This window comes from Rhinolophus sinicus, linkage group LG13 (assembly GCF_036562045.2).
Source record: "Rhinolophus sinicus isolate RSC01 linkage group LG13, ASM3656204v1, whole genome shotgun sequence".
Classification (NCBI taxonomy): Eukaryota; Metazoa; Chordata; class Mammalia; order Chiroptera; family Rhinolophidae; genus Rhinolophus; species Rhinolophus sinicus.
Genome location: NC_133762.1, coordinates 30974768 through 31002633, shown reverse-complemented (window position 1 = coordinate 31002633; position 27866 = coordinate 30974768). Strand labels below are relative to the sequence as shown.

The following is a 27866-nucleotide window of genomic DNA, read 5'->3' as shown; positions in this document are numbered from 1 at the left end:
CCTGTATCTTTACCTGGCCAACAACTAATTGCTCACTCTTCAGATGTCAGCTTAGAACGCCTTCTCTCTAGGGGGTCTTTAGTGTCTCACCATGTAAGGGACAGATAGCCCTTGTCTGTTTTTCCATAACACCCTTCTCACAGTAATAACCTCCCCATATTACACGTTTCTGCCTTCCCCTCAATTCTGTAATCTTGAAGGCAGACTAGAGTCTCATTTACTAGTGTGCAGCTGTGGTCTTGTACGTTGTAGGTACTCAGTGAATATTTGTTGAATAAATGAATGAACAAATGAAGAAATGATGAGTTAGAGAATTCACATGACTTACTCAAGGTCATAGAACTAGTAACTGGCAGAGGCAGGATTCAAACCCTGGTTTGTCTGAATAATGTTCCTGCCCTTTCAAACCCACCACTTCCCTCTCTAAATAAAATGATAGAGAGGGCAGGAAGGTGTCCTATGCTGGTAAAAGACTGCTTGTTTCTCTAGTGATTCATCAACCAAACTGCATAAAGTTCTTATGTAAAACGGAGAGAGCGGTAGGGCATTCCAGACCAACTAGTAAACAGGACATACATAATTACAAAAATTCACATACATGACAGTCTTGACCAACAGCTGTGAAATGCTATGAAGTTTAACCAACAATAAATTTTGGTCAACACGAATTATAATACTCCTCCCTTAAAGGTGGGGAATATTGCCATTTTAAAGCACATTCTCAGTGAGAGGTCAGCTTTTGGGACAAATCCAGCCTCCCACTCACTGTTTTCTCTGTGGCCATGAGCTAAGAATGGTTTTTACATTTTTAGACGGTTGGGGCAAGGGGGAGAAGACTACTATTTTGTGACACAGGAAAATGATATAAAATTCAAATTTCAGTGTCCATAAATAAATTGTATCGGAACACAACTATGCTCATTTTATATGTATTATCTAGGGCTGCTTTTGTGCTGTAAGCACAAAGTTGAGTCGTTTTGAGAGAGACCACATGGCCTGCAAAGCTGAAAAATATTTACTATGTGGTCCTTTACAGAAAAGTTTGCAACCCTCATTCTAAGTGGCTATTTTTATTGATTTTCCCCGTAACCTTTTTCAGGTAGGCAAAACAAGAACGGTTGGCCTTGCATGTCAGAAAAGGAAAAAGAAGGCTGGAGAAGAGAGATGACGCACAGGTTTCCACCTGGCTTGTTCCAACAGCATCCTACCTGTCCTCCCACGCTTGAGCCTCGTCCTTCTAGAACCCCTGCTCTGATCATTTTCTAAGCTGTAAGTAGGGTGGCCTTCTTGACAAAGGCAGTCTGCTTAAGCACCTCCAGGGGGCCCCACCGTCTCAGGACAATGTTCACATCTATGCCACGGGACTACGCAGAATCTCTGGTGTCCTGGCCTTGCTTGATTACGCCTTTGGTCCCATTGGCAGTCTAGCCATTGTTCCTTGCCTTGCCCCATTCAAGTTCAGCGGCATGTTCTCTTGCCTCCAGTGATTTGCACATGCTACTTCCTCAGCTCAGAAGCTGTCCCTGCTTTATTCTCCAACCTTGTTCAATATGATAATTTACCTTGATGATCAAAGGCCTAATCATATTGTAGTGATATAATTTATACGTTGGTTGCTCTCCCACTAGCTACTACTTGTTGAGTGCTTATTCTAAGCCAGGCATTGCACTAAGCATTTTATATATGCACTAGTTCATTCAACTCTTACATTAGCCCCACGAAGGAAGTGGTGTTATTGTCGTCGTTTTATAGTTGGGGAAACTGAGACACAGAATTAAGTACCTTTTCCAACCTAGCATCAAAGAGTGCCCGGATCCAAAAATGAAGTTCTTAACCAAGGGACCGCAGAGCAAATACTAACTAAGAAAACTAAATAAATACATGGAATTCTGATTCAGTATTTTTTTACCTACTAGCTGTACCACTTGGAAAATTACATCCATTTTTGAATTTTAATTTCTCTACCTATAAAATGGGGCTAATAATAAGTATCTCATGAAATTCTTCTAAGGATGACATAGAAAACAATGAAAGCCTCAGTTCAGTTGGCAGGCCCTGAAGATCCTACCCACCATCAATCGAGGGCTACAACCCTGCTTAGCAGGAATGCTCAGCTATGAGGGGTATGAACAGAGGTGGAGCTGGGCAGGTGCTGGGATGGGTTTTCATAGTGGGGGGAGAAGCAGACGGTAAGTGATGGATCACGGGTCTCACAGGACACAAAGGGAAGTAGAAATAGGAAAAGTACTCATATATTTCACACGAGAGATGACTACTGTTTACCAGTGCCTGGCCCATCTCTTCTTCTTAGGCACATAGGAGTCTGAGTCTCATCAAGGCCGTATAAGTGTAACTGACATGAGTCATTGCTACATGAGGTATTTAACTTCCAGGTTACCACCTCCATACTTCCCCTTCCCCTGCTATGGGGTTTTGTGAGGCCACATCTATTCTAGATGGCATAACGACAACTACATCTTTGTGGTATTAAACTACTGAGATTTGGATATTAATTTGTTGTTGCAGCAAAGCCTAGCTTAACCTGACTAATCCAATGGGAGAAAATGTGGAGGTATCTCGTTATCTCCCCTATGACCTGGTCCCCCCACCATATGTTTTTGTTTTTGTTTTTTACTGGAGGATTCATGACCCTTCTCTCTTCACAGTTTCCAGGCTCTGTTCATATGTATATATGTCAGCCATTAATGAAAACATTGGGACCATGCAAAGAAAAAGGAGGTCAGGATGCTGAGTACCTCAGACTTCCTTTCTGATTTTTTTCCATTCTAAAGCAATACATGTTAAATATACAGAGATGTTGATGGGCTAAAGATGGCACTGGAGCAGATAACCTTGAAGACAATCTAATTTCTTGGTTTATTAGCTTCAATATGTTGTGGATGGGAAGGAAGCTGAGGGCTCCTTGAGGTTTCTGCTCCAGATGCCAGGACTTAGCTGGACAACACTAAAGACAGGCCAAGAACCCATACACCCTAAAGATTCTATTATCAACTATTACTGGAAAAGAGGCATAGGAAGCAGTTAACAAATAGGAGACAAGGGACCTTGATAGTGGCCAATAGAATCTCACTCAGTCTATGATATTGACAAGATTCAAAATGGTGCGATGGAAATGCTGTGAGCTTTGGAATTAGAGCTGAGCTATAATTCTGAGGGAACTTGAACACTTTATTTAACCCTTCTGAGCCTATACTGCTTCATTTTTTGAGTAAGGGTAATAATGATGACCACTATTTATTTAGTGCATAATATGTGCCAGGCTTTACTTCTGTCATCCTACTGTAAACTCATGTCGACATACACAGCCCTGGGACTGGCATTAAGTGGTTAATATTTGCTAACCCCCTTTCTTCCCCAACTTCAATACAAAATTGAAACTCCATCAACGAAAGCTCAAATGCAGCTTTATGCTCTTTGTTTATAATGCTTGCCTCCAGCCTCCCCCAATTTTTCTCCTTTCTTGACCCTTGATTTAAAAAGGTCTCCTATTCCCTTTGTTAGATGTAACTGTTTTGGAACAAAATATTTGAGCTAAAGTCAACTCAGGTGTCTCAGGTTGTGAGCAGATAATTCTTATTTCTAGTTTACAGGGATGAATTGGGACTCCCCAGGGACATGCTTGAAGGAAAAGAATTGATCTTGGCTTCTGTTTTCCTGGACTCTATCACACCAGCTTTGTCTTCCTGAGCGGAGTGTACAAATGGTGTATATATGTGTCAGGGGAGGGTAGCAGTTTGAGCAAATCTACAGAGTAGGGGGTGGAGGAAGGCTATACGTAGACTAGAGCGATGTATGAGCTCTGTAGCAATACAAATATTAAAGCGTTGGAGTAGGATAACATCACCAGGAAAATCCATATTACTCCATTGGCATTTTAGGACCAAGAACTGGTCCTAAAATTGCTCTCACCATTGGGTGAGAACAAATGGGGTCATGGGCCAAGGAGATCTTGTTACACTCAAGTATAATTCAGAGAACCCCCAGCATAGAAAATTCATCTCCTTGGGCTTGGCTAGGGAGTACTAACACTACCCTCCCCTAAATTCTCAAACATGCACTCTGGGCTTCCTCCTCTGAAATTCTGGCAGGATTTCTAAGGGCTGAACAACAACTAAGAGTTTTCCAGTAGACTGGCTCACTATAGTCAGTCCCTACTCCAGCTGCTATGGCAAGATTCGGGCATCCTGTGGTCCTGGGTCCATCCCCAAATTGCTGGGCAGATGATAAGAAAAGGAAAAGTGCCATAGTCAACTGCTAGCAAGTGGATGAGCAAAATCCTATTTACTCCATCAATAAAAATACGTTATTGCTCTGTAGGATCTCATCTAAACACAAGTTAGAGATGAAAAAGGTTAAATGCTGAAAGCTGAGGCCAGCATTTTTCCTGTCCCCTCTCAGTTTCTACACTTTGAATCTAGAATGAGTCTGCTTGAGAAATGCCTGATGAGAAGTAACCAGAGTCCAGGTTTTGGCTTTCTTCCGTAGAGAACAGCAGAGAGAGTGCATGTGCTCTTAGACCAGGGTCAGGTCTCATATCAGAGAAGGAAGGAAGGAAGGAAGGAAGGAAGGAAGGAAGGAAGGAAGGAAGGAACCTCAAGTTGTTTATCATCTATTATGTGCTTGACATTTCACGTGCATTATCTCAAACAATCAGGAGAAACAACTCAAGAGCTCAGGCTTACAAGGGAAGTGATAGATCAGAGGCTGCGACTTTTCCAAGGTCAATCAGCTAAGTTTTGGGTGTGGGATTTTAATCCCGGTGTCTCTGATTCCCCACTATTCCATGCGACCTCCCAAGGAAACTTTATATAACAGAACTTTCCATATAGCATTAGATCAATGGGGGAGGGCAGGGCTATCCTACCTGATAGCACACAATTCCTGCATCTCTCCTGGCTTCTTACACCACCCGTGGCATATTATTCTTGTGGATAAGGAAACCCTGGACACCCAGTCTTAGCATCTGCAAAATGAGGGCACCTAACGAGGGGAATGGCTATTTACTATCCCTGCCAGTCCCTGCAGGGGGTGAAAACCCATTATGGAGAGAGGAGAGAAAATGCTAGATGCAATGCTCTACCTCAGGCTTACCCATTATAAAAAGACTCCACGTTTACAAAAAGACCGTCACCCACGCCTCTTGCCTGTTGCTACTGGGACAATGGTTTCAGTCCATCATGACCACAGGGCAGCATAGAACTATTGGTGACAATGGTCTCTTATCTCATGCTCCATTATTCTGGAGTTCAGCTTTCAGCACGTACTCTGAGAGGTTGTTTGAATGGGATAGTTAGAGAGCGTTTACTAGATTAAAACTGTGGCTGTCTTCTGCAAAGTAACTGCAAATGGCTTTACGGGTTTCTGGATTTATTTTGTTTCAATGACTCTGCTCAGTTTGCAAATCAAATCAAAGCTGATTTTTCTAACTGCCACTTGGGTACTCCCAGTGGGAGTCTGCGGGGCCAGCTGCGTCCCCTCAAAGGCTGGCACCAGAAATGGGACTGGTGCTGCTTGCTGGCGGCCAGAGAGGGCTCCAAAGGGAAGAGAACAGATAAGCAAGTACCTGCTTGACTCTACCCGGAGTAGGGGGAGTAAGTCAGAGGAGGCAGATTTTATTTTCCGGAAGGAGAAAAGGCAGGCAGGACCTATGTGGCCTCAAAGACAATGGCAGAAATACTAGGGAGCCAATCTGGACTCATATATTGAGGCTCCCTCTAACTGAAATGTCCAATGGCCCAAGGCACTCCCTGGGGGAAGAGTGAGGTCCCTGTCACAGCAGGTACTCAAGCAGAGCCTGGCTGGCCTTTTCGTTATTGGGGGATTGTAGATCACGTGGTTAATTCCCACCTCTATCGCTTTCACTCCTGTCTTCCAAGAGAACATTCTGACAAGTAGCTTATATCTAAAAAAAATGAAACCATGAAAGAATGACATGTTAGCCATCCATCTATCTATTGACTGATTAATCAATTGAACCATTAGTTCATTTACCCATTTGTTCATTCAATATGTTTTATCAAGCACCAAAGTGTGCTAGGATCTGGGGACACAGCAGTGCTCAAAATAGGCACAACCCTTTCACTTATTTCACTTAGAATCTAGTTAGAAGACAGCTATTAAACATGTAAGCAAATATATATATATATATATATATATATATATATATATATATATATATATATATATATGCAAACATACATACAGAGGGTGCCAAAAAATGTATACATAAATTAAGAAAGAAAAACTGTATTAAAATTGTAATGCTCAATATATACCGATAACAAAAGATGAATACAAGTCACGTTTGACTTCTGCAATTACAAGAGGTGCTCAGAGTGGTTCCCATCAGCGTCCAGACACTTCTGTTTACAGCAAACTACTGCTTGAGCAACATTGACCAAAGTGCCCACTTGTATACATTTTTTGAGCAACCCCTGGTATATTCAGGTCACAATGAATGCTATGAAAAAAACTACAGGGTATAAGAGAGTGGAGAATATTGGGGATATATATTAGACTGGAGGTCAGGATGGTGTTTAAGAAGACGCGGAGTTTAGGCTACACTTTGAAAGGTGTGTATCTGTTAAGCAGATACAGATGGTGGCCAGATACTTTCAGGCAGAAGAGACAGGATGAGCAAAGTGCCTGAGATTGGAAGGAGCTTGATGTGTCTTGAAGAACTGAACGAAGCCCAGTGTGCTGGAGTCTAGTGAATAAGAGGATAAAGCCCGGATAAGGCTGGAGGGTGGGAAACAGCCAGACCACGTGGGCAAGTCCTGTGGAAGTAGGGTCGGTGGGTAAGGAAAAGTAGCAAAGTGAATGGACGGGTGTGTGGAGGGAGGCAGGGAGAAGAAGTAGACAGGAGAATAGTGGGTAAAGGGACTTGGATGGAACTGGGCCTTAGTTTCCAGAAGAGGAGCTGAACAGTATGGTTCTAGAACTGAGCCTCTACACCAGAAACCATTTTCCCCTTGGCCTGCTGTGTCCCAGCCAGAGAGCATGAACTGAGATAGCTGGGTACCTCCTTCAGCTGCTGCAGCCTGGGGCACCTTCCACTAGATGGGGTGATCATCTGACACGGGAAAGGTTCTTTTATCTTCCACTTGAACCTCAGCATCCGGGAAGTCTAAATTTTCACATGACCCATTTCCCCGAAGGTCACTTTGGAGCATGTTCAGCTTACATCTTCAATCCGGTCCCTAAATTGAGCCCATGCTATAGCTTCCAAATGTAAATATTATTTAACGGATCTAAATGCATGCCTTTCCTCACAGTTCCTGTTTTAACGACAAGAACAAAACCTACTTTTAAAATTGATTTATTTTTTGCTCCCTGACTTTCTACTGCCCTCCCTTCAAAGTCTGAATAATAGTTTTCTGTTTCCAAACCAAAACTTAATGTTTGTTTACCCATTGTCTGCACTTTTCTCTCTACAGCTCTGGGCGGATTCCCAGCGCTAGACTGCGCCAAGCAAAGGGCTTTAAAATTTTTCTTTTTAGCTCTTGAATTCGAGGCAATCACATTAGCTCTTTGCTATCCCTCCAACCAGGTGATGAAATACATCTTCTGAATAATAAGAGCCCTGCGGTGTATGCTGTTGGTACCACTCCCAGATCCCCCTTCCAGGTTGGTGTGCCATCCCCCAGTTGCTGTGCGTGTTGAGGCTAAGGGCTTACACCTGAGACTTTCCCTAGAGCTTGTGCAAGGCTCAAGGGGGCCATTTCCCCCCCTCCCCCAGAGATCCAGGGTAGGGGAGTGGGGAAGTGCCAAGGACTGACTGCTATGGGGGAAGAGGTAGAAATCCCGAACTTCCTGTCTCAAAGCAAAACAACGCTGGAGAAACTGACGCTCTATCCTGGATCTAGTGTAGGTTTGACTTCACCTGAGACCAGACTCTTGCTCAGCATCTTCTCATTCCCCATCCCACTTCCCTCGTCCGCGTGCAGATTGCTTCCAGGAGCCTTCCCTCAACACAGCAGACGCACCAAGTCCCTGCCTCTGGCTCTGCTGCTGTGGGTCTGTCCTAAAACAGCTGCCATGCCTCTTCATCTGCTCTTTGATAAACCCCACTCCCCCGCTGTGGTTGCACTCACGTTCTGATTCCTCTAAATCTCCAGTCCAAGCTAATAACAGCGGAACCCTGGCTGAGGAACAAGGTAAAGAAGAATGTGAGTCTGGGTCAGTGACCACGGCTCCCATCAATAAAAAAGACTGCCCTCAAGGCTTTTGGGATGAAGATACTAGATTAACTCTCCTTCTAGCAAATACCAAACTCCCATCCCCCAGTCCCCTAAGGCCCGCCTTCTACTGGAGGCTCTGCCTGGGCTTTAGAAAGAAACATCGCCCCCTAGTGCTATGTGGATCCACCTGCCAGATCCTCTGTAAACACAGGAGACTTAGTTCTCTGTGTGGGGCCTGAACCGCCCTGTGGCTTCTCTCCCAGTTTGAAGTCCTGAGTCGCTAGCCTCTCACATCCCACACTTGCCCTGGGTGCCATGCAATCCCTAGTGGTAGTGGAGAAGGGATGGCGATGGGACAGGGAGGCACAAAGCCTTCTGTGCTGCACCAGTCCCAGAGGAGCCAGGCCCTGGATGCTGACCCAGGAATATACACGCCACCATCACCTGGGGCTTGGGCACCCTTGCTCCTTCAGTCCCCATTCAGCACATTGCACTTCTCTTTGGAAGCACCGCTCACCATCACGAGTCCACCACTATCTGTGAAAATCCTGCACAGGAAGTCTGTGTCCACACTAGGCTGGGAGCTTCTTGAGGACAGGAACCCTGCCTGCTGGGTCACCATGAAACCCCAGTTCTGTCCAAGACGCCCGGCTCATACACGCTCAGTGAGTGAGCTGATTACATGGAGGAAATAAGTCACCGACAATAATTTTTTTCCAAAACATTTTGTAGGAAATAAAACACTTCTATGTTTGCAATATAATGTGATCCTCAGACTGGGGTGCGTTGGGGCGCGGGGGAGGGAGGGAGAGATTTCAGTGTCCTGGAGCTGGCTTGCACCAGCTACAGCCAATGGTTAAACATTCGGGACTGTTTTTTACCAGCCGGTTGTTTAACTACTGGGCATAGCAGGGATATTTACGCCCTGGAGATGGACAAAGACTACAAATAAGGGCTTTTCTTTTCCAAGGAGCAGGTTTATCAGCAAACCACTGGCAGCTGGTAGGTTCCAACAGGTTCTACAAATGGGGAGAGGGAGATCACTTTCAGCAGGGTGCCTGAGTTTCAGGGAGACCAAGTGAGACCCCGAGACCTCGGGCCCGGCTGCGGGGAGCGGCTGACATCAAAAGGCGTTTCCTCACTTCAGCAGGCATTGTTTTTTGAGTACCAACCATGTGCCAGGATGTGCTTGCCAGGGCAAAATGTGACGGGAAATGAGTGGCGAAGGCCAAGCCACTCCTCCTCAGAGCTCCTCTTACAGGGCGGTGCAGGTACCCGCCTGGGAGGCCCAGCAGGCTCTGGCCACAGAACTCAGATTGGATCAGCACGCGATGCTCCGCCAGCACGCAGGGTCTGAGAAGGGTGCTGCCACCACAGACCCAGCACAGAGGGTATGGGGACGGCCCAGGGTTCCTTTGACAGAACCTGCAGCTCCTCTGCTTGAGAACACCTCATTCAGCTTCTGAAGGGAACAAGAGCCAAGTCTGGACGGCAGCCCACCTCCTGGCCCCCTCTGGTGGGGCTGGGCCCTGCGCCTTACACACCCGTAAGAGCTATTGTGATCACACTGGGAATGGTGAGCAGTCAGAGGCTCTAGTTAGAACCGCAGGGATACTGCCCCTAACTGCGGGCGTCCTGTTATGGGTGAACTGTCCCCCTCGGCCCAACTCAGATGAAGTCCTAACCCCCAGGACCTCAGAACGTGACCTGATTTGGTAATAGGGTCCTTCCAGATACACCGTGTTTCCCCAAAAATAAGACCTAGCCAGACAATCAGCTCTAATGTGTCTTTTGGAGCCAAAATTAATCTAAGACCCGGTCTTATTTTACTATAAAAGACCGGGTCTTATCTAACATAATATAAGACCGGGTCTTAGATTAATTTTTGCTCCAAAAGACGCATTAGAGCTGATTGTCTGGCTATGTCTTTTTTTGGAGGAAACACGGCAACTAGTTAAGTTAGGATGAGGTCATACTGGAGTAGGGGGTGCCCCAATCCAATACGACTGATGTTCTTATAAAAAGGAGAAATCTGGACGCAGAGATGTGCACGTGGAGAATGTCATGTGATGAGGAAGCAGAGACTGGGGTGATAGTTCTACAAGCCAAGGAAAGCCAAAGATGGCCTGCAAACCAGCAGGATCTGGGGACAGACCCCTCTTCATGGCCCCCAAAGGAACCAGCCCTGCCGACACCTCGATCTCAGACTCCCAGCCTCCAGAACTGTGAGACAAGAAGTTTTGTTGTTTAAGCCATTCAATTGGTGGTACTTTGGTACAGCAGCCACAGAAAACAAACACAGGTCCCTTGCTTTGCAGCCCTCCAAACTGGGCAGCACTACGTTAGAGCTTGGGTGACAAACAGTGACACTGTAGACAGACAACAGTTAGAGCCCCAGCCTGGAGCCAGGTGTGGTGTCTAACAGAAGATGCGCTGAGCTTGGGGTCAGGTCAGAAGGCTGTCCCATGCTGAGGGGCAGTGCCCCGGGTCTGCGGGACTCACACAGCTGACCACAGACACTGCCTGGAGTCATGGGGGTTGGGGACAGGACCTCAGCAAGTTGCTTTATCACCAGAGCCCTGGCCTCAAGCTGCACATGTGATCACGTCTCGCTGGCAGACATGGGAGCAAGGTGTCGCAATGACAGAGCAGTGGAGCAGCTGGGAGGGACACAGACGGCTCATGGAATCTGCCCCTGGAACTTTACATAGACTCGATGCCTGTGAGATTCCCAGTGTCATAGTTTCCTCTGCAAAGGAATGATATTTTCAGCAAACCCACAGAGAAGGAAATTTGATTCAGGAAAGGGAAAGGTCAAATATTGATTCCTGGTCTTTGACTCTTGATACAAAGTCCTCAGGGCCAGTCCATGGATTTAGATGGAGATTGCCTTTAATCGGTCCTGGATGGTCCCAGGGTAAGGCCAGGTGCAGACCAGACACTAACCTAACACAGGTTTCCTTCCCGTTGCCTTTTCTCTGCAGTCACCGAGTGCCCTCTTAGTGGATGTGGTACTAAGCAGGGAGAACTCCCCGCAGACTGGCATTCTGCATTACCCAGCCCTCTGCCTCCATCCCCAAGTGCTGCTAGAGCCTGGCCTCTCTGGGCTGAAGTGACAGCTCTCAATGAACCGGAACCTGAGGGTGTGGTTGCTTGGCATCCGCCTCCGACTCCTGACTCCTCTGAGCCCTGCCAGGCCTTGGCCAGCTGGGCACATACTCAGTCATGTGCTCCTAGCCTTTCCCCCACACACCTTACAGGTGTGCATACTCCACTAAAGGAAGACTGAGACCCAAAGGCCAAACCAGAGGAGAAATCCTTATGCTAAGAAGAGGCAGGGAGCGCTTCTGCTCTAGTTCTTTAAAGACTGCTGCACTTCTCCTGCAGATCAGCCGTGCAAGTCTGGGGAAGCGCGGCATGGCTCCGGTGGGAGCACGGTGGGTCCTGCACTTACCAAGACGGTACAGTTTTAGACATTCTCTCTCCAAGTTCTTGGATGTACCGGCTGCTTGTCCAGTCACATGTTCCCAAGTCTCAGTTCAGAAAATCTGGTCCAACAATCTACTCGGTAGGGGCGGCTTATGTTTCAGAGGGGGTCCTTAGAATCCCACCTACCCCACGGAAGGCACAGCTACTGCACCAACCCCTCCCTTGTCTAGAGGTAAAAAGCGAGAGGGGAGCCAAGGGGCACCATGACGCTGAAGGTTTTTCGGTCAGTTTCCTTCCCTCTCCCAGCTGCCTGCTTAAGTAGGATGTTGCAGACGCCCTGCTTGCTGTCTAGTGCTCCAGTGCTGTCCAGTGGATGCTGTTCTTCTTTCCAGATTATCTGTTTTCTCCAATGGCAAAGTCTTTCAAGGCTGGCTTGTGATTTGTGTCACTTTTGTTTGCAGGCCAGCCATTTTCCTGGCCTCACAATGAGTATTTTTTCTTTCTGTCCAGTAGCCTGAGTTCCTGAGAGGCAATAAGTTAGGGACATGCCGACCTCTCGTGGCTTATGTGAAATCAGGGTGAGTTCTTATCACAGGGAGCCCCTAGTGCTCTGTCTTTGCCTTCCTCCTGCACTTTCCCTGTTCTGCTTACATATCGATCCGATTTTGTTCAAAGTTACAAAAGTCATGAATGGTAGGTCTTGGTGTATATTTTGTCAAATAACCACAGATATTCTCCTCTCTCTCTCTCTCTCTCTCTCTCTCTCTCTCTCTCTCTCTCTCTTTCTTCCCTTCCCCCATATATTGTGAATTTTCCTCTGTATGTGTGTGCATGTGTATTATATTCACACATGTATATTTATACTTGGGTCATTGTTTGACTATATTTATACGTATATTTATAATTGTCTTCTCTGTGGAAGCAACATATAGAACTATGTATGCTGTCGATAAATGCAGGGAATAGAAATAGAATTGCCCAATTTTGGTGTGGCAATCTGGGAAGGATAACTGTGAAAATATCAATTCTATAACAAAAAGATAAACCTGATTTCTAACCATTCAACCTTGTAATAGGTTAAATGATAACAAACCATTCATTGATTTTTTTTTTTAAAGAGTAATAAACAGAAACATGTACCAATTGACAGAGCCAGGCAATTCAATTACAATTAGGAAAACAAAAAGTGATGAGCCTGAACAATATTGCCTTAGTTTTGGGTATGAGGTTTGGAAATGCCAACTACAAAACAAAGCAGTGTTTCTTTTCTTGTTACGAAACGCACCAACACTAATCACCTCATTTTTAAAAGCCATGCATCAATTTAGTAAAGTATGAAACCTAGAAGATAGATTTAACAGACGTGCTTTAAAAAATAACAACATAAACATAGACCCAAATACAATGAAAATATATAGCAGAAGAAAATTTGAGTAAATTTATATTCACCACTGATTAATGTACCAGTCCACCCAGCCATCCAACCATCCTTTCATCTGTCCGTCCGTTCATCTGTCCATCCATCCATCCATCCATCCATCCATCCATCCATCCATCCATCCATCCATCCATCCATTGATTCAACTACTATGTTTGGAGTTCTTGCTATGCTTTAGGTACTGTGTTATTAACATGTACACAGTTGGGTATATATTAACACCTACATGCAAATGACTCCAATGAAAATATATTTAGTCATTGTTGCCTAAATCTCCCTGTGTGGCTGGAGGGAGAAATACTTAAATGGCTAAAGAGTGGCTGAAGACAGACAAGAACATGCCAACATACCTTTCGTAGCCAGACGAACACAGTTGATTTTGGTCTCCTGTGAACAACAAAAGTGAAGCTCCAGTTAATTAGTTGTGGATTTGGTTTGTTATATAAAGAAAAATACATACATATATGTTTGTGCGTGTGTGTACATATGGCTATGCATTTTTAATTATAATTTTAAACTTGTCCTTTTCATTTTCCCCCCCATTAGAATAACCTTTTAATTCTATTTCTTCATTTCTTTTGAGGCTAGGTACATACTTTGTTCCTTTCACTTCCTGGCTCCCATCACCTCATAAGCTTCTTCCCCAGACAGAACCACTTGATAAACATATCAGATACTGCCCAGCACAGAACGACTTTAGCAAAAACACTAAGTGGGTACATTTTGGCATGCAGTGTGCTTCAGTCAGTTGCATGGGTCAGCAGATGGTACCAAAGGCATCCTGGGGAAACTTTGTTATAGGTAAACAATGCATCTATATGTACAGACTGAAACAGACACTTGGCAATAGCCCAGTCAATATGAATGTGCAAGAATCAAATTGCAAAGTTCATGTTCAAAAGTCGCTCTGGCCCTGAGATCTCTAGGAGACCTCACAGTTTTCATGGATAATGTTGCATGTGTATGTTTGTGTGGCGATAGAATCTTTGCTGAGTGAAGTGAATAACTTATCTAGTTATTGTTGGCTCTTCCCCAAGTGGACAGGATCCATACATTTGTGGCATTGCTGGGCACGCAGGTGAGTTCCAGAAGAGTGTGCTTGGGAAGAGAATCAGCTTAGCCTATTTTTTTAGGATCGTCTCCCAGGAGGTCCTGGAACAAGTTGCAAATTCCAGATGACTAAGTTACGCTCCCAGCAGTAGTCTGAATTTGTAGTGCAGCAATGAAAATCAAAGGCCAAGAATTCGGTATGTGTGAGTCTCAAGAATCCAGTGGTTGTCTTGCTAATACTCACGCAGGAGCAACTACTGCATCTTGAAGCTACTTATGTTAGGATAGAAACGGTTATGTAAAGGTAATAAAACCCATGCACTTCAGTGATTACAAACAGCAAAGATTTATTTTCCACCCAAACTACATATCTAATGTAGGTGTGTGGCTGGGTCTGGGGGCGGGGGTGTAGTGGGGCGGTTGGGGACACTCTCGTCATTGTAGTCACTCATAGACCAAGGTTGGTGTCTCCATTTTAACACAAGTCTTCAGTGTTTACTGCGACAGGAGAAAAGAGTGCGGAAGTCTTAACTTACATGCTCTGTAAGAGAAGCAACACTTTTGCTTTGACTCAGGCTTCATGGGCTAAAACCAGTTATATGGCCATGCCTAACACGGGGTGGGAGCCCGTGAAGAAATGGAGCCCGCCATGCATTCAGAAGTAGAGAAGCAATTGTAATGTCTACAGCAGAGTCTGTTTTATTTATGCACTTCTCTGAATGCCAGAAATGGTCACTTCTATTAAGCCCAAGTAGGACTCCCCAGTGGTTTTGATTTTGTTCCTCGGACCATAGACAGTCTGCCCTTGCTTGCGTAGGAAAGATGTACGGATATTGGAAGATGGTTTTCAGGTCCACTAACATTCTTATTCTTCAACAATTCCTCATATGGTAAGAATTCAAGGCCTTTGAACCATCCTAGCTGCTCATCCTAGGACACCCTCCAGTTGTCCCTCTTAATGAGAAGGGACTAGAACATTAACCAAAGGTCCCCATGTGGTCTTGTCAATATATGATTACTTAGATCATCATTATTTTCTATTTTCCTTACTTATACTGGACTACTATTCACATAGCCAACATACCAATCAACGTGTTATCAACCTTCCATCAAAAAAGAAAATCTGCCTGCTTCTACATATATAAATGTGGTTGCATTTCTGGGACCCAACTACAGAGTCATATATACCACTATTGACTTCCATCTTCTTTGACTCATGCGATTACTACAGCCTGTCATGATATTCTCCACCACCTGCGAGTTTTTGGATGTAATTGTTCTCAAACTTCACCCAGATAATGAATATAAGTAGTAACCTGGAAAATGCCATGACAGAGCTCTGTGGTAGGTACTAGAACCCTCCTTCCAGGCTGGCATTCATCTCTGTTCATCAGAATCTTTGCTTGGTTTATCTAACTAGTTACACATCTCCTCAATTGCTTATATACTCAGGTGCTACTGTTGTATTTTTCCACAAAAAATAGCTTGAGAATAGGGTCAAATTCACTTCAGGTAATGACACTCTGTCTATTGCATTTCCCTAATCTATCAGCCCAAGAAGTTTCTTAAAAAAAGGAAGGTTGGGTTGACATGACTTGTTCTTTGGAACAAGTGTTTCCTTTTCTTTCTATTTTGTATGCTGAAAGCATTCCTTGTTAAAATAAATAATTGTTTTATTTCATAAAACGGAAATTACAGAAATGTTTTTTAAAATGGCACATTACGGTTCAAATATATAAAGTATTCATATGAGGTGTTCATATATTTGAAGTATGCTATATTTCAAGGAAAAATATATTTTTTAAGAACATATTCAGAAGATGGAACGAAGGAAAAATGACTGAGAAAAAGGTAGAAAAATAAAGTATAATTCTCTAAATGTGATGCAAGAAAAAAAAAACAACCTTAGGTCACAAATGAGTTAAAACTTTAAAATGATTATAAAAGCTAGCAAACTAGTTTTTGTTTTGTTTTCATGTTTGGAGAAAGAGCGAAGTTCTTCAAATCCATTGGCTTCCATTTTTGCTCGTTGGTTTAAATGGTCAGTGATCTGAAGCCTGAGACAGTTAAAGAAAGTATGACGCCCCCCAAGAGCCCCAATGATTATCACTGAGAAATTGTGTAGAATGGAAGAGGTGCCAAGAGACTAGAGCTGGTCAGATGGCTCTCCAACTTTATGCTAATACAAAGAAAAAAGATTTTGCAAATACTATATTAGGAAACATGCCAATTCTGCGCATGACTGTTGAATTTAGCAGTGGGCAAGTGTTTGATGAGGGCAGCACCATTGGGGGTAATTTATAAATATGTATCTGGACTTTAAAGACAGTCAATCTAATCTCGTTACATCTAAGAATCTATTCTCAGGGAATATCCTTAAGTGTAGCAAAACCTTTATATTCAAAGATGTTGGTTCCGGTGTTCTTTATAAACGTGACAATGAAGAGCCACATATACGTCTAGCCCTACAAGCAGGATAAAGAAAGCTGTGGTCTGTCTATCACAGTGGAATATTATGAAGCTGTTAACAGAAATGGCGATAAGGGCCATGTAATAACATGGAATAGTACACGTAAGAAAATAAATGAGTAAAGCAAAGTGTAATTTTTATTACATCTCACATGCAAATCGAAGCATTTAAAAAAATAAGACCTGAAGGAAATATACTAACTCTTAAAAACTGTTGCACAATTAATTTGAAGTATAACATATATGTAGACAAGTATAATAAACTTCTATATCCTTTGCTGAATTTTTCACAGTGGAAATACACACCTATGACCAGCACCCTGATCAAAACACACAACATTCCCAGAACCTCAGAAGTCGCCTTCATCCTCCCTCTAAGTCACTAATCTGGCTTCCGTGGGAATGTTCTCTTCAAAATGTGTCACATCAAAGGGAATCCTGGGTAACTGCATTGGTATATTCTACTACTTCCTCTTCTCATTGGGTCATTTGTGAACACTTTCTAATTCTTCTTAGAATTCCATAGCTGATGCATGAAATTGAGCCATTTCCTACCATCACCTCCTCCACCCCGCACCTATTAAAATCTGTTTTCTATCATCTAGAGTGCGTATTTGACTGCGTGTAACTCTCCCTGGCTCTCACAAATGTGATACTGACAGGTACACTTTCTCCCAAGTTTCTGACACCTTTAATTCCATAACTAATTGGTCTTTGTTAGTTAGAAATCGGTACAGAATAACGAAGTCCTAAGTCCCTCTCTTGACCTTCTGGGTGACTGAACTGTGAGCAAAGCATGCCAGTCACGAACATGCTGGAAAGTCTGCATCTTATCATATGGGAAGTCTGGCCAGTGTGCATATGCCTGAAGTCCCCAAACAGTTCAATAAACAGGAAATGAGTACTTTCTTTGTGCTTAGATTGTCTAGGCTTTGGGAAAAAACACTTTGTATTTTCTGTTCTATCTCCATAGTACAATACAATTTCATTTCCCCATCATTTTAACTTCACCCACATGCCACATCCCACTTCCGACTTGCAAGTCTGCACACAAGTATATGTCACCTGTGTAGATATATAATGAACTAGGGATCTTGTAAGCCGCATTAAATTTATAAAATGAATAAATGGAAGGGGCCAAAAGAGCAACTATATGAAGAGAACAAAATAAAAATCAAAACATTCCAACTGATAAAATCTACCCCCTTGAAATAACAATTACCAACAGAAGAGAACTGTAAGACAATACTCTGAATTGAATTACATTTCCTCAACCATTTTGAGTAAGCAACGTAAAGATTAAAAACTGAAATGTATTTTAAAAAATCAGCAAAAAGGGGGGGGGGGCTTGAATTCAGGAAAAAAAGGCTCTTCAGAAATGAAGATTAAATTGTAAGGTGTCCAAAGGAAAATTTTAACAATGGGCAGTGAAGAAAGAGAAAATAATCAAGATAATGAATATGAGATAAAAGGCAAGTTAAAAGGGTCAGTGAAAAAAGTGACATAAAGGAAAGACAAAGGAGATCCAATATAGGATACTTCAGATCCCTGAGAAAACATATTAAACAATTGGATAGGGAAAGATTTATAACAATAATCCAAGGAAAATTTCTGGAATCACAAGACAATCTGAGCCTACATATTGAAAGGACCTAAAAACCTGAAAGATCAATTCTAAGATCCTAGTAAAATTATTAAAAAAAGTTCTCAAGGCCTCCAGGCCAAAAGATCAAATAATTAATAAGAGCAGGAGAATTAGGCTGTCATGAAATGCCGTGTTTCCCTCAAAATAAGACCTAGTCTTATTTTAATATAAGATTGGCTCTATAATATAATATAATACTGGGTCTTATATTAATTTTCGCTCCAAAAGATGCATTAGAGCTGATGGTCCGGCTAGGTCTTATTTTTGGGGGGAAACATGGTGTCTCCAAAGCAACATATAAAGCCAGGAAATATGAGTTAGTATTTTCAGGAAACTCAAAGAAAGAAATTATGAACCCAGGATTTTATAGCTAGCCAAGTGTCTTTCAAATATCAAAGCTATAGAAAAATAACTATCAACATTCAATAACTCAGAGAATACTGTACTCACTAGTCTTTCTTGAGGACTATACCAGAGTTGGATAAGTTTCATTCAACAAAAAAATGACTGAGGAAATTTCTGCAAAAGGACTGATGGTAAGCATTTAATATATTTAATTGTAAATCTAAGGCTAAAATAAGGTAGGGACATGGATGAAAATAGAATATATAAATGTTATAATTTCTGACAATACAGAAATAATGGAAGTAAACATGATAAAGAGAAGAACTATGGAAAGAGGAGAGTAGAGTAAGTTCAATGACTGTAGTATAGGCAATACGCGAAAATCAATGGATACCATCAAAAACTGACAAACCAATGACGTCTGCAAGACGGCAGAGTAAGAGTCTTTGGTACTTATCTTCCCAAAGAAACATAATTTTGATAACCTCCCATGGATGACAGCACTTTTGTGGGAGCTCAGAAATCCAGCAGAGAGATCCCAGCAACCCAGTGGGGCAAAACGTCTAAGAATAGATGCATTGAAGAGGGTAAGAAGAATAGTTTCAATGTTCTCATGTCACCTGTCCCCCATGGGGCACAGCTCAGTACCAAGAGAGACACCCTCAGCTCAAAATTTTTCCCAAGGGGGAAAGCGAGAGTATAGTGAGTGCCTGGCGACCCCAGCTGTGCAAGATGCTGCCCCAGAGGACCACTCCTTGTCCCAGCCAGAACCCTGAGGGGATTAGCATGGCTGAATGGTCTGGGGCAGCCGGCAGCAGGGAAAAGAAAATGTGGTATGTGGAGACAATGGACTATGACTGAGCCTTGAAAAAGAAGGATATCCTGCCGTTTGCAACAACATGGAGGAACCTGGTGGATATTACACAGAGGGAAATAAGTCATACACAGAAAACAAATGACGCATCATCTCTCTTATACGTGGAATCTAAAACATTTGAACTCATAAAAGTAGAGAGTAAAATGGTGGCTGTCAGAGGCTGGAGGGTAGAAGAAATGGGGAGATGCTGGTCCAAGAATTATGCAGGCTGCACACGTTCTGGAGATCTGTGTGAATATTGTGTTTTATACTTTGAGGTTGCTAAGACACTATATCCTAAGTGCTCTTAATGTACCCAATGACACCTATGTGATAACTATATAGACGTGTTAATTAGCGGGATCACGGCAATCATTTCACAATCTATACGTATCTCAAAACATCACATCATATAACTTAAATATATATAATTTTTATTTGTTAATTATACCTCGATAATGCTGGGAAACAGTTGATAAACCAGATAGGAAAAGGTTAAATAAGGAAAGAGAGGATTAAATGTATTAAAAAGGATAAGAACGAAGATAACTATGAGAATGAAAATACAAAACTTTCTAAATAACAAAGAAATATTAAAATAAAAGACTCAGGAAAACACCCCAGCAAGTATTACAAAATTAATGTAATAAATTATGATATAAAGAATATATGACAAAGTTGAGACCAAACATATCAGTCATGTCAACAAATGTGAATGGGTTTAACTCATATAATTAAATGAAAAAGAGTTCAAACTGTCTCATGAAGCAAGACCTCACTTTCTGCTATATATAAAGGTCACACGGAAAATAGAGTAATTCAGAAAAGCATCAATAAAGGAATGGGAGAATCTAGAAATGTCAAATGGAAAGCAAAAGCAGTAGTAATGAATCTGATATCAGAGAGAGTAAAATGCAATTTAAAAAGCATCAAACATAACAAAGGATACTTTTTAATGCCCATACCCACAATTAATAAGAAATATAACAGCTATGAATATCTACCGGTATGAACCAAACCCTACAATATTCTCCATTATAAAGTAGAAACTATAGTAGATGCAAAAATAATATGAGGCTACTGGCAGTATAAGACAAATCAAGTGGCAAAAAAATAGGAAGGACATAAGTGCTAAAATAATTAAGCAGATAATAATATGTATCAAACCCTACAGCTTGATAATAGAGAAAAAACTTCTTACGAGCTTATGAAACATTCACAAAAATTGACCATGTATTAGTAAATTAAGTATTACTGTGTCCCATAAAGCAGAAATATTATAAGAAATATATGTTTACAATGTAATAAAACAAGAAATTATTAAGAGTATTAAAAAACCAAACAGGTCCTTTCAACTGGAAATTTACAAAATAATTTTTTTGACCAACTTCCTGGTGAAAGGAGAAGTTATGAACAAATATTTAAATATTTTAAAACAAAATATAATAAAAAGTACATATCAGAATCTATGAAAAACATTTAAAGCAGTGACTAGATGAAAGTATATCCGTAAAAGGAAAGAATGAAAAAAATTAACTGAATTTCCAGCACAAAAATCTAGAACAGGAACAAAAATAAATGATCCAAAATACACACACAAAAGGGAATAATAAAAGCAAAAGCAGAACTTATTTAAGTAGAGAAGATAAAAATAATAGAAAGAAGGAAAAAGAAAGGAAGCACCAATATAAGAAATGACAAGAGGGAAATAACCATTGAAAAAGAAGAAATTTAAAAAAAAATGAGACTAGTTTTCAGATCTCTGGAAATAATTTTGAAAAGCTAAATGGAATTTAGTTTTTCAAAATTAATGGAAGCATGGTTGCAATATCCTCTGTACATCTTACTGGGTTGAACAAAATTTTGAGTGTCCAAGTGCCTGAAAGATACAAAGATGTATACAGGACTGGTTTTATTATTATAACAAATTGATAGTGGGATTACTGACAAGATCATTTTCCCTGTCTTCAACAGAATGAATTCCAAGGTTTTACCCACGACGTACAAGGTCTTCCCCTCATTATCTGCTCTGTCTTTCTGGCCTCTCTTTATCCCAGAACCAACCTCACCAACTCTCCCCAAATGCATCATGGAATTGCCAACCTTTGGGACTCTGCCCAGGTGCTCCCTTTGTAGGACATGTCGTGACTCTGCCCCATTTTCTGTATGAGAAATACTCATCTTTCAATGATCAGCTCAAATGTCACTGTTTCTATGAGACTTTCTCTAAGCACCTCCTGACCCCCTCCCCTCCAGGCTTCCAGCTGTACACTGAGTATTGCACCGATGTCATTCCTGTTAGTTTATTACACACATTTGTTTTCATCACTGTCTTTTCCACTGGATTGTGGGTTCCGTGTGGGCAGGAACTATATCTTATTTATCTGGGCATCCCCTCACTGACTCAGAGCAAGCCCTTAATATATCACTGTTGGATTTTTATCATCACCATCATCATCACTTCCTTACAGAAGAGAGGATGGCCAATGATGGCACCATTTTGCAGAGTAAACAAATGTGGAGAGGGTGTGGGAGACTAAACTCAAGTTGTGGCTCTGACTTTGGGCAAATCACTTCCTCACTCTGGACTTTAGTTTCATTTTCTGCCAAAAGAAGGGCACGGCACCATCAGTAAGCTCCCTTCCAACACTACATTTCATGCTTCCTTTTCCACAGTACCAGGGCTTTGAGGCAACAGAACAGCCGTACAAATCATTTCCTAATTGGGATGTCGGACGTGTGGTTCCTCTGAACCTCATGGAGAGAGGCTTAGCCTTTCCCCCAGCGGCTGGTGACTCCCAGGTCTGACACAACCTAAGCCAAAGCTGCCCTGCATACCTCCCTGCACAGCTTTTACCTGACCTTGATGGTCCCTGCTCTCTGTGAGCAATCCTTGGAGCTGTAATTACTAATTGATGTTTGTAAAGTCTTGGAAATTCTCAGGTGACGGGTGTAATCAAAGTGCAATTTGTCATGATAATTGTTACTACTACGGTTCCTCATTATTTGTTGATGTTAATGGCAGGGCCAGCAGGTGTTTCACGATTGAGGCTGGCCATGTCTGGTGGGAGTAGGAGAAAAATGTGCATGTGGGGAGGACCTGGATTCTTTTAGGAGCTCCTGCTGGTTTCAGTCAGGGCAGATTCCACTTTGTTACGACTCAGCCTGAAGCTTGGCACTATTGCCCAGGACTGCTTACTGGGATTTTTACACGTCCAAGTTCAACCCCAGCTCAGTGTCTTGCTTCTGGAATGTGCTCCAGTAAATTATGGCCTTACTGAGTCTTGGCTGACTCGTCTATTAAATGTAGATACATATAGTATCAATTTACGCTTGCTGTGGTTGGAGAGTAGTTTTACGGCAAGTAAGAGTGGATTTGGTGAGGCCAATTAAGAGGCTGCTGAGGTTTCTCAGGCAAGAGATGGTGGTGTTCAGAACTAGGATGGTGGCCCTTGAAATGAGGAAAGTACATGGGTTGGAGAGAAGCTTAGGGTGTAGAACCAGTAGGACTTGGTGACAACTGGACATAGGAGGTGAGGTGTCTTGGGCAACCCAGACACCTGAGATAGGAAAGGCTTTGGGATGTTTTTGGAGGGAAGAAATGATTTTAAAGGATCGTTCGTTGCCTACTATTTCCACCAGTTTCTTGCCAGTTTGGGTTATTGGACTCTCCTCTCAACTGTGAATTGAGTTTGCGTATGCAAAGGTGAGAGCTATGATGCAAAGGATGGCACTTGACCAAAATTCAGCCTCCAGGCAGGGGCGTCAGATGAACTGTCTCACTTGTCCCTTTGGTTTCAGCAAGCGCGACATTCCCAACCTTCCTCTGACGTCTTCCTTTCTCTCTCTCTCTCCTCAGGGTGTCCAGTGTGTCAGGGGGTGTCTCTGCACCCTCGGGACGTCACTGCTTTTCTTTCTCCTCCGTGATGACCTCCTCCTGTATCCTGTCCACTGTTTATTCAAATCGATCAGTAGGTTAAAACAGTCTATGGCCCCATTGATTTGCTTCTTTCCTTCGTGTACCTCCACCTCCACACTTCACTATACACACACACACACACACACACACACACATGCTAAAATACTTATGTGTAGGATATATATATATATGCTGAATTTGCACACACACCCCTATTTATGTTTGGAACAGCATTTGAAAGGTGCTTAGGAATGTGCCAAGGGTAATCACACCTATCGATTACTCTTCTAAAGGTCTCAGTGAGCCTGGGAGGGTACGTCTCATCCTCACGTGACAGGAGGGGCAACTGAAGTTTAGGCGGTCAGTATTCAGCTCATGTCGCTGAAAAACGGCAGAGCCAGTTTTTAACCATATGGATCCAGTTTCCAAAGACAGACGTTTCCCCACTTTTTCACCATTGTGGGGGCAAAGGGGCTGGACTTCGTGGAGACTGTTTGGAAGGGGTCTGATGCAGGCAGAAACCCTGCAGAAGGCAACTTCGGGTGTTGTTTCTGTGCGCCTTTTTGGGACTGGAGTCTGGAGCACTGAGGCCCGGACCCAGGCTGACAAGATTATCAGCTGTCAACATTTGTGGAACCTTCATTTCCTTCTCCAAATGAGTTTAAAGTATATTTGCATTGAAAGGAAAATGTTCTTGGTCCCTCAGGTCTCATACCATGATAATAAAATCTGTAGGAATTGTACGTGAGTGAAAAAATAAATTAGCAACTCGGGAGAGCTCATCTTGGTATTTGTACAAGATGACACTCTGGGAATTTCTCTCTCACTGGAAAGGGAAGTTTGAGACTCAACAGGGCTTCAACGGAAGTTCAGAGCTTTCCAGATCAGGGGATCAGGCTTAAATGGTGGCCTGGAGGCCTGGAGGTAGGTGAGGTACCCAAGGGGCTGGGTGATTCCTAGGAGACAGAATCCACTGAGGGCTGGGGCGAGTCCAGGACAGGTTAATAATGGGGCATGGAATGAACCCAGACAAAATCTGGGAGGGCGCATTTACCAGGCCAAGACTTTCCGAAGTGGTATTAGAAAGGTTGGGATGATAACCCTGGATTCCAAATGTCCATTTCAGTCCTCTCTACTTAACTGGGCTGCTACAGAGCTAATAAACCCAGAAATGTGCTCCTATAAGAGGACTGTGGCAACAAGTCAGGAAAAGGCTATATGTAGGCCTCTGGTTCACAATTTTCTGTGACCTGGGCTCAGCCACTGATGGGTGGGAGAGAGGTAAGGTTTTCTGAGTCCTCTCGCCTACACTGCATGGTAGGCTTGGGAGAACCACTGTCTTTCAAGGTGGGACAGTGTCACAGGGAATATGAGATACTTCTTTGCCATATCTCCATGGAAATAAAGAGAGAAAGCTGGTAGTGACATCCCTCCTTCAATGTGCAGTGACTGAGATGATTAGATTCCAGGGGCTCCTGGCAGTCCATCCATCCACTGATTTAAATGGAGTCACTTTGTCTGTGAGACCCATCAAGAGGTAGTATGGTGACGGCACCTGGCTTCCTGTCTGGGATCCAGCGGGTGCTCAATAACAGAGTGTGCTCAGGATCTGCGATAGGAACTACACAGGTGCTTCCAGAACGAGTCTGGGTATTGGGAGAATGTGAAGGGGAAGCTTCGTGTGTAATGACGAAGCGTGGTGGTCATTATGACGTTCTCACAAATCCCAGTTCACCTTGTAGACACGTAGCTGGAATGTGCTGCCTCATTTTTTTTTTGTTTTTCTTAAGTTAAGCATGGCTACAGTGGCAGCCTCAGCCAATAGCAGGGACAAGTACAGTGTTATCATTTTGTGTGGAAACATTTTAGAACCAGTGCCCTGTTTGCCACTTTTCTCTTTCTTTACCTTGTTGATTTTGGAAGCACGTGTCAAAATGGACTTTCCCTCAGCCTGAGTTCCCGAGCGACTATGATAAGCAGAGCCCTTCTGCTGATTCATTCTGCCCAAAAGACAAGCTCGTTTATGTCAAAAGATTCAACAGGAATGGATGTCTGGCTTGAAACCATGTATGAAAAGTTGAACCAGGAAGAATAAAACATAGGGTGGGGTTATAAAGCAAGTGAGTCAAGGCAGTGAAGCATAGATGTGCTTCACTGCAGCATAGACGTGCAGTCCTCCAGAGTTAGAAAGATATGTGCTGTCTGTGGAGTCTACTGGACAAATTGGGATACGCCAGGTAAGAATGCTCCAACTCCTCCCTCCCTTAGGGAAACAGCAAAAGGGAAACAAGAACACATAGTACAATAACTGTGACAGTTACCTTATATGCATTGTCTCATTTGCTCTCCTCACATTTTGGGGAGGTTTATCATTAATCATATTATGCATGTTGGAATGTTAAGTAACTAGCTTAAGTTCACACAGCTGGGAATAACCGTAATTCAAAGCCAAGTCCGTAGGATGTCCAACTCTCAGTTCTTTCCATCCCACCGTGCCACAGACGACCCATCCATGTACAAACATTTTTTTTTTTTTAACAGTGCTTGGACACAACTAAATCTAGTTTCTTCCAAATCATTCAGAGACACAGAAATTTTCCCTAACCCAGCTCTACTTAGATTATCCTGACTATTATAATGTGATTACACTACAAACATGATGACCCATTCAAAATAGCATCTGGCTTCCAACTGCTCTCAAGAGGCAATTGAGTTCAGGAGCTGGAAGAGGCAGTGGGAGAAAGAGTACAATTGCCCTTCCACTTCCCTTTGCTCCTATTTAGCTCACCATTTGGCAGAGGCATCATCCAGGTTAAGTGTGTCCCCACGTGATATAAAGGATATGGCAAGGAAAGAGTTTCCTCTCTGCATAAATAGAAAATGCACAACTGCATCGCCCCACAAAAGATGGCCGCTGATGGGTATTTATGTGAATTTGCCACACTTGTTTTGCATCCAACCGTTAATTATGGTCCTTTCAACTTCACAATCATGGCTAATGGTGGTGGGGATGCAGAGAACAGTAGATTCAGCAGACCTCATTCTGGGAAGAGAGGGAAAGAAACAATACAAAACTGCATCCACCCGCTGTTTACAACTGAGACAGCTACTCTGGGCACCACTAGGAGAATGAGAGGAAATCAAGGCTGCCCAGAAGCTTGGAGTTTGGGAAATGAGACAGCTGTGGAAAAGTCTTACTACTGTGATGGTAGTACAGTCCTGTAGGGCTCATCTGTCTATGGGGAAAATAGCTCAGAACCATATCTCTCATGCTACATTGAATGGAAATTCAGATTATTCACACTTACTTGGCGCCTTTCAGTATTCAAGATGTTTTCTACTTTGATTCTCAAAATGATTGTGTGAAGTATGTATTGCTATTTCAATTTTATAAGTGAGGAAACTGAGATTCAGAGACAACAAGAAACAGTTTGTACATTCATTCATTCATTCATTCATAAAATGATTACTGAGTATCTATTATGTGCTAAATATTGTACTCAGTATGGACGATACAGCAGCAAACAAAACAAGAGTTCCTACCTCCTGGAACTCAGTCTAACAAGGGCGGCATGCACTACACAAAACAAGTGCAATTAAAAATATGCCAGTGTTACAAAGAAAATGAACAGGTTAGCAGCAAGTGCGTACTGGTGTGACGGCTCTTAGATATGGTTGGGAAGTTCCCAGAGACATGATATTAATGATGAGGTCTGAAAAATGAGAAGGTACCAGTTCTGCAAAGAATGAAGAAAAGAGAGATTCAGGTAAAATAATAATAATAATAATAACAGCTTGAATGAAGGCCCTAGAGTGAGAAAAATATCTTGGAAATAATGTCTTAGGAAATAGTCAAGAGAAAAAGGGTAGTTAAAATGTAGCAGGTATAACTATATCTGGAGAACAATGCTAGGTTCTGGGTACCCCCTTTTAAGGAGGCATTGGATAAAAGCTGTCTATGACAGAACAGAATACATAGGATTAAAGAAATACAGAAATCATGCCACATGAGAAACAGAAGTAACTGCATGTCAAACATCAATGAGAAATGGCCTGGGTGGCCATTTAGTTGGTACTGTTATATCTTCTTTCTCAACTATATTTCAGGCATGGTAGTTGGTACTGTTATATTTTCTTCAAAAGGCTGACATGGGAAAAAAAAAGATTTGAGTTGTTCAAATCAATACAAGTGCTCAAGAGGACACAGTTAAGGAGACAGAATTTGGCTTTATAGAAGGGAGAAAGTTCTAATAATTTTACTGGCTCCCCAAAGAATCAAGTCTCTTTTTATCTAGAGAATTGCAGTGGCCAAGCTGAGGCTATCTAATGACCTACCAAGAATGCTTCATTGGAGATTTCTTGTTGGCTTCTGGTCTAGACTAGATGACACTTCAAAATCCATCCAACTCTGAAGTACTATAAATCTATAATATCATTGTATCCAAAACAAATGGTGACAGAGAAGAACAATCCAAGATGACAGAGCAGATAAATGCTGTGCTTGCCTCATCCCA

At 42.6% G+C, this 27866-nt stretch overlaps 1 protein-coding gene across 18 annotated transcripts in view; it reads right to left on the bottom strand.

Moving 5' to 3' along the window:
- PTPRT (protein tyrosine phosphatase receptor type T) overlaps positions 1–27866 on the bottom strand; it is a 1016018-nt gene that overhangs the window by 172829 nt on the left and 815323 nt on the right. For all 18 annotated transcript variants that reach the window (XM_074318312.1, XM_074318303.1, XM_074318302.1 and 15 more), the window contains exon 13: positions 13419–13455. In XM_074318312.1, the coding sequence (XP_074174413.1) occupies positions 13419–13455 (37 nt within the window). The remainder of the gene's footprint in view (positions 1–13418; positions 13456–27866) is intronic.